General features: G+C 30.8%; 1 protein-coding gene across 1 annotated transcript; it reads right to left on the bottom strand.

Annotated features, from left to right (window-relative positions):
* Positions 1–1,538: 1,538 nt before the first annotated feature.
* On the bottom strand, positions 1,539–2,876 carry LOC131649389 (uncharacterized). The gene is made up of 2 exons (XM_058919152.1): positions 1,883–2,876; positions 1,539–1,687 (listed from the first exon to the last, which is right to left on the bottom strand). The coding sequence occupies exons 1-2, from the start codon at positions 2,874–2,876 to the stop codon at positions 1,539–1,541; spliced, it is 1,143 nt and encodes a 380-aa protein (XP_058775135.1).
* Positions 2,877–8,389: the final 5,513 nt, after the last annotated feature.

Genomic DNA, 8,389 nt, shown 5'->3' with positions numbered 1-8,389 from the left:
ATTTTGAGCTGATATCGAAATAAGCATTCTAAGTGTATCTAACCTTGCAACAGGAGAAAATGCCTCAAAGTAATCAATACCTGGTTTTTGCTTGTAAGCTTTTGCCATTAACCTTGCTTTATACTGATCAATATCACCATTGAGTTTGTACTTTGTCTTGTACACCCACTTCACTCCTATAGTTTCCTTGTCTGCTGGTAACTCTATCAGCTCCCATGTTTGATTCTTCTCAATTGCATTGATTTCTTCATTCATGAATTTTCTCCAATTTTCATCATCAGCTGCTTCTTCAAAAGTAAATGGCTCACAATATGCAAATAAAGAAAAGTTGATAATCTCCTCATCAGATGGATCATTATCATCACCCAAAACACAATCTTGTCGTCTGGATGATAATCTACGTGGCTTTTGTTGTCTATTGGATTTTTCTGGCTCATCAGGCGTTGTTTGCTGTCTGTTGGATGTCTCTGGCTAATCAGGTGTTAGATTATATCATTCACCTCTCCGTAATCATTTGAAGTTATTATTGGATCTTTTTGTTACTTTGAGGACCAATCCCTCATTCCTCCTTCATCAAAAGTCACATCTCGACTAATAATCACCTTCTTTATCTCTGGATTGTAAAGCTTATAGGCCTTTGAGTTTGAACTATAACCAACAAAGATACATCTTTCTCCTTTGTCATCTAACTTCTTTCTCAATTGATCTGGTACATGAGCATATGCAATACATCCAAAAACTCTAAGGTGTCGGATTGATGGTCTTCTTCCACTCCAAGCTTCTTCGGGAGTCTTTTGTTGAACACTTTTTGTAGGACACCTGTTTAAAATATAAATTGCGGTAGCAACAGCTTCTGCCCAAAATTCCTTAGGCATTTGTTTAGCCTTCAGCATGCATCTCACCATATCCATGATAGTTCTATTCTTTCTTTCAGCAACTCCATTCTGTTGAGGTGTGTACCTTGTTGTTAATTGATGTTCAATTCCATGTTGTTCAAAGAAACTTGTACCAACGATGTATTCTTGGCCTCTATCTGTTCTCAATGCTTTGATTCTACAACCACTTTGTTTTTCCACATATGCCTTGAATGTCTTAAAGGCATCACATGCTTCTGATTTTTGTTTCAAGAAATACACCCAAGTCTTTCTACTAAAATCATCAATAAAAGTAATAAAGTACTTACAAACACCAGGTGTTGGTATTTCCACTGAACACAAATCAGAATGAATTATCTCCAGTAGCTTCTTCGCTCGCCAAGACATTCCAGTTGGAAATGAATTTCTATGCTTCTTTCCAATCTGACAGGTCTCACATACTCCATTTGGAATATTCACAACAGGCAATCCAGAAACATATTCTTTTCTCGGCAAGTAATTCCAGCCAGAAAAATGAAAGTGACCAAATCTCATGTACCACAACCAATCATCATTTGGAATAATAGAACTAAAGCAAGGAAATTTTTCATGTTGAATTTTCAAAGGAAATAAGCGATTTGGTGTCATTCTTACCTTTGTGATAAATCTTCCATTTTTGTCAATCTACGTGCAAAAACCATTGTGAATCTGCATGTTGTAACCTTTCTCTGACAGTTGTCCCATACTCAGGAGATTGTGATGAAGACCATGAGCATAGAAAACATCGTCAATAAAGTTTTGAGTTCCATCTTTCAACCTGATAGCAATTCGGCCTATTCCCAAAATTGGAATATTTGAATTGTTTCCAAACTTCACGGTATATTTCACCGTTTCGTTTAAAGAAGAAAATAATTCCTTTTTCCCACACATATGATTACTATATCCAGTCTACAGATACCAAATATCCTCTTCCTCAGAAAATGTATTATTGGCCAAAAATAAATTTTATGGATTTTCAAAGTACTCACCAGTATTTTGATACAAACTTTCTGCCACATTTGTCTGATGTCTGTATCTGCAATCAGCTGCTTTGTGTCCAAACTTTCCACAATGATAACAACTACAATTCGTCCTTTCTTGGTTGTAGTTACCTCTTCCTCGACCACGATTGTTGAATCTGAAATTGTTTCGTTGACCACGATTGTTGTATCCAAAATTATTTCCACCTCTTCCTTGATTAGATGGATTGAAATTATTGTCTCTCCATTGGTTTAAGTTGCCACGTCCTCTTCCTCCATAATTTCCTCGGCCTCTGCCTCTATAATTTCCTCTTCCTCTGTTAAAAGTATTTTGACCTCTTTCTTTTAGAATGTGACTTGACTTAGAAATGTTGTTGAAATTCACCTGACTCTTTAGAGCTTCTTCTTTGACCACTTTCTCGGTCATTTCTAATATTCGGTTGTAATGAATTTCAATGCTTACCTGTAATTCTGCTACAGACAGAGTATCTGTATCGTGGGACTCAATTATTGTAGTCATCAAATGGTCAAACTTCATCAGCATCGCACGTAGAATTTTTTCTACCACTTTGCTATCTGTAATATCTTCTCCATATACTCGTATCTTGTTGACGAGATTTATAATACGAGAAAAATAGTGTTCTACTATTTCTGAATTTGACATTTCGTACCTTTCATCTTCTCTATGCAGCGATTGTAATTTGGACTTCTGAGCTTTCTCTACTCCTTTACGTGACAACTTCAATATGTCCCATGTTTCTTTTGCAGTTTTGGCATTTGCTATTTTGCCAAATATTGAGTAATAAATTCCTTGATGAATTTGTGAAAGTGCCAATTGGTCTCTTCTACGAGCGACATCATCATCTCCTAGTTGTAAACCAGGATCCACAAAGCTCCAAACATTGTGAGCATTTAGATGTGTTGTCATCAATAATTCCCTGTAACTAAAATCCAACTCTGCGGTTAATTTTGGACTGGACCAGACAAAATTGTAATTTGCCATATCGATCTCTCAAAAATACTCACAATACTTTTTGACACAATAAAAACTCTTTTGTTCCTCACAGACTAATAAATATTTTTGATACTCACACTAGCAGAACCTAACGTACTCTGATACCAATTTGTTATCTAATGGAACATATAATACACACACTTATAATATGGAGAATGAGAGGAAGTGGAATTGGATTTCTTCTTCCTATTTCTTGAATCTGATATCTTACAACCATAACATCCATGCCATTATATAGGCTTTCCATACTTAGCTTTTAAGTAAGTAACCTTACATATTATGTAAACTATTATTCTATATGACGGTTCGTTAGCTTTTTGGTCCATTTGCCTACTTTCTTAATGACTAAGAATTAGCACACCTCATGCTATATATAACTCAGTGACTAAGAAAATATTTTAATATCTAACTAGAGTTTTCTAGTCTCTCTTTCCAACCAAAATCTAAAATACTCTTTTAAAATCTTGATTTAATTCTTACATATGTTAGCTGATATGGAATGTAGTTTGAAATTGTTTATGCATTTGTCTGGACATTGTGTACATATGTATGTTTGTATGGTTAATTTTGAATGAGTATGGATTGGTTTTGTGTTTGCATATGTGTATATTGCCTCTTGGTAAAAGTGATGATAAAATAAAAAAGTTTGGTTGATGGGATCCTGAGCACAATTTGATCTGGTGGTATGTTTAATGATGCAGGTTTGGATCATGTAGTAGCTTTGAAGATGACTTGGAGCATGAGGCGCATACATGGTTTTTGATGCAATTTGAAGGTAACATGGTCATGATGATATAAAGATGAAAAAGCTTGAAGATTTGAAAAAGAATAGGTCTAGGGGTGTGCATTGTTACCAAATTAAAAGAACCAATTCATTTTATTGGATTTAGTATAAATTTTTATAAGAACTGGTTTGAGAATGTAAAATGGTTTCAATTCGGTACAAAACCAACTCAAAATAGGTTTTTCAATCAAAACTAAATTTGTAATTATACTGTAAACTGTAACTTATTTTATTATTAGAACTTCTTGACATTGTGTGACTTAAAACTGTTATATGGCAAGTTCCATTTCTTCTAATTGTTGAGTGAACAACTAACTTCAGAATAATTAATTACAATTAACTATATTGTATTTTATTTTATAAATTAAATAAAGGATAACTGAAATAATTATAAAAGCTAAATTAAATATTATACAAATATAATATAGAGTGAAGATTTATTTTGGTCCTTAAAAAAATTGCATAACCTAATTTAATCCTCTCCCAAAAAAATCCGATTTAATCCCTTACAAAACTTAACCGGGTCATATTAGTCTCTATGTTAATAGTTTTTTCAAATCGGTTTTTTTCTACTTATAAACCATGACTGGTAAACCAAGTTGGATTTTATTTTTCATTTTTAAAAATACTAAATTGATTTTATTTTTAATTTCAATTTTATTTTAAAACCATTCAAATTTGAAATTAAAAAAATATAAATAAATCTTGATTCCTCACCTTTACCCCTAAGGCCCTAAGCCAATATACATTAGTAACAAATGATTCTCAAAATTTATAGTAATATTAAACAATTCCGACGTCAAAACAAAAAATATAAAACATGTTACCGCGGGGTCACAAACCCAAGTTCCTTCAAATTAAATGATAGTCACTTTACTATAAATGTGAAATGTAATATAAAAGGAGGGTGAATTAATTAGATTAATCGATATCATTAAATTTTCTCGATTATGAATGTTATCAGTATTGTTCTTAGTTTTCCATAACTGTTATGAATGTTAAAGCACTCAAAATAATTCTATAAAAATAAAGAACACCAATATATAAAGCACTGAAAATAAATTTAGAAAAATAAAAACATCATTATATATAAATCACTGAAATTTTTCTAGAATATGATTTGAAAGTTATGCAGAAAAAGTTTTACTTCAAATTTTTAATGATGAATAGTTAACTTTATAATTTAGAATATATAATTTTGCTAAAACTAACAATGTTTTTGTTTTTAAAATGACTAGTTACTTGTTAAACATGACAAATCATCGTATATAAATCTATTATTAAAATTTGTAGATAAAAATGTAAGCTAAGAGGTGCTAGATTTAATATAACTACAAATCATGAGAATTATACTAATGTTCATTTTCCTAGTGGTAAAGGAGTATGATTTGTCTTAAAGGTCTTAGGTTCAATTCTTTCTAAAAACCAATTTTGGCTTTTCTTATACGTTTAAATCTGAATATTTAAAAATAAAATTTAGTATTTAAAAAAATAAATAAAAAATAAATCCATGCAGTCGAGTAACATTTTAAAAGTAGGAAAAAACCGGTTCAAAAAAAATATTAACAGAGGGACAAATACGACCTAGTTAAATTTTGTAAGGGATTAAATCGGATCCTTTTTCCGTGAGGATTAATTTGGGGCTTTTAGTTTTTATGAGAGACTAAAATGGGTCTTCCCTCAATAATATAATATATTTTCTAAATGAAGAGTGGTTAAATTTATTTTAACTTGAATGATGGAATGCACAATGAATGTACCGTGATTATGTTTAGAATGGAAACTAGCTTAAGAAACTGTAACGTTCGTTATTCATTAATATCATCTGGTTTTATGGATCACCATTGGTTTTGAAAAATGGATACTAGTTTTCTGTTTTGGTGACAAAATGGATCTGGTTTAGTTTTCCTAGAACACAAATTGGATTTTTAAAATTGGTGCACTGAATTTTGTAAATCGGTTCTCATAAACCAACTTTTTTGCACACCCCTAAATAGGTCTCAGGAAGTCAACAATCCAAGTCTTAGGGTCAATGATCAACTGTTGATCAAAATTCAACAGTTGACCAAACAGTCATGCAAATTTTCTCCTTGTACTTTTCTGTCTTCTCTTTTGTAATAGTTTCTTGTAATTCGATCTTATAATGATTTTGACCATAACTTGTATTAAATACAAACTTCAAATTTTCCAATTGGCTAACTTGAATCAAGTGATACTTTTGTGGTGCCAAATCTTTTTCAATTTGGAAACTTGAATAGAACCAAATCAAGAAATCTCAACTTCTCTCTCAAATGTCTCACACATTAATCCATGAAATCAAGCAAAATTGTAGTATGAAACAAGGGGAACAACATAATATCAAAAAATTTCACAAATGAACAAGGTAACACAGAGGAAATCAAGCTACAAGGTCATAGATCAAACATTTTACCAGGTTTTCAAACATCAACTACATACAATTTTGAGCCTAGCTCCACTTGCCACTATGCAAGGGCTTCAAATGCAATGTGTATGAACAATCCTAAGCATATTTATAGATCTAAATGAGAAAGACGAATAGTGAAGAAACTTACCTTGGTGGAAAATAAATCCACAACACCTTGAGCTTGTATAAAGCTTAGAAACCCACAGATCTTAATCCTTAAGCTTGAATAAGATTAGTGTAATACGGTGAACTGACTTTATTGAAATGTCGCGGTAAGTAAGAGTCACCACCGACTTTTATTTTATCCAATTGGAAAGGCTAAAAGAACAGGAAAGACCTTTGAAAGATTTTGAGTTCGGGAGGTAAGTTATACAAAGGGAAGGTGTAAGGCAACCTTTACATCCATGGTTTTCCATGGGCTCTTAATTGCTTAGCTCACTTTTACATCCATGGTTTTAAGTTATACAAAGGGAAGGTGTAAGGCACCCTTTACATCCATTGAATTTATTAATTTTTTTCAATGGTATTGTCTACTCTTTAAATTTTTAATTAAATGCATTCATTACTTTTATTTTTAATTTTTTTTAATTTATCTTTTAAATATTTTTAATTAATAATAAATATAAAAAATTTAACATCAGATTTTTCTTAAAGTTTTCTTTCCATTTTAAATATTTTTAATTAATAATAAATATAAAAAAATTTAACATCATAGTTTTCTTAAAAGTTTCTTTCCATTTGTGTGAAAGTTTCAAAGCAACCACTACTACCAATAATATACTCTATGGCTAGGGATAACTGTTATAACAATATTCAATGAATACCCGAAAAAATAACCACAACAAAATAGGTATACCCGCAAAATGGATATGGGTGCGAACATAAATAATTATCCATTAAAATAAACACATATCTGGACGGATACTGGTACCTTAATATCCACCCACCCCATACACATACATAATGTATATTTATATATTTTTAAAATTTATTTGTTCCAAAATAAGTGTCACTTTTAGTTTTATTGTGACATTCACTTTTATCTTCCAATTATACCCTTTAATTGATATTCATAATTTACATTTATCTCAATTTGCATTAATGATAATTAGAATACACCAATAATCAATAAGGATAATTTGGAAAAAATTGTCATTTTCTCTCTTTCGTTTATCGTATTTTCTTAATCTGTGTGAAAGTGTCAACTATGACACTTATTTTGGGACGGAGGGAGTAATAAATAATATATTAATTAATTATATAAATTATACATTATAATTAAAATTAAACAACATAAATAATTATAATGAATAAGTTGTAGTAAAATATATAATAAATAATATATTAATTAATTATATAAATAATTTAACATCTAGTTTTGAATATTTCATATTAATGTTTAATTTTTATCGATGTAGAGTTATGAAGGGATATAATTTTGTGAAACATAATATAAAAGTTGGAAAGTCAATGGTACTTTTCCCAAAAGTAAGTATTCCTTAGGCCTTTTTACATTATTTTATTTTTTCTATTATATTACGTATGCTTTGTATATATGAATTAGTAACTGTATGAAAATTACATATAGTCGTGAAAATAACCTAACCGCTTTTCGTGTGAATACTATCTTAGGAGACAAGTATTAAATATTGACTCCATAGGCAATATCAATGCATGTCTTAAGGTGTTAACTATATATTTAAACATGTCATAATTAAAATTGTGTTCAAATTATAGGGGTTTAGCGACCAAACATCGTTCCCAAAAGAAGTTATTGATGTAATCCAATCACGTTGGACTGATTCCTTCCTATCTTTTTATGAATCTAAAAAATCAAGAGGTATGTGGCACGCGTTTTATAATTTTAAAAATAAAAAATGTTGTTTTTGGGGATCGAACCAATGACCTTTACAACTGTACCCTCAGTAAAACATAAAGCCAGTGGTAAAGTGTAAAGTTCTCATGCTACCCTTCGTTACCTCGACTATAAAATTAAGGTAAAAACCCTTTCACAAACAAGGTAAAGTGTGTTTTTTAGTAGCGTGGGCCATAGCAACCTTTCAAATTTTGTACTTAGAAGCACTTAGGAAAATTACAGTCTCTAACCCAAATTACAGTCAGGTATTATTGGGCCCTAAAAAAACTGGAAAACTAATGAGATAAATAATAAAGTCGCCATCGAACATATATTTATCTTATGCGAAGGAATGGAAAATGAAATTCTGGTAAGATAGAACTCTGATGTGATCATATATGGATGTCATGACATCTGATCTTAAATTATAAAAATAG

This window comes from Vicia villosa, linkage group LG2 (assembly GCF_029867415.1).
Source record: "Vicia villosa cultivar HV-30 ecotype Madison, WI linkage group LG2, Vvil1.0, whole genome shotgun sequence".
Lineage (NCBI taxonomy): Eukaryota > Viridiplantae > Streptophyta > Magnoliopsida > Fabales > Fabaceae > Vicia > Vicia villosa.
Note: the sequence above shows the minus strand (reverse complement) of the source record. Positions and strands in the feature narration are given on the sequence as shown.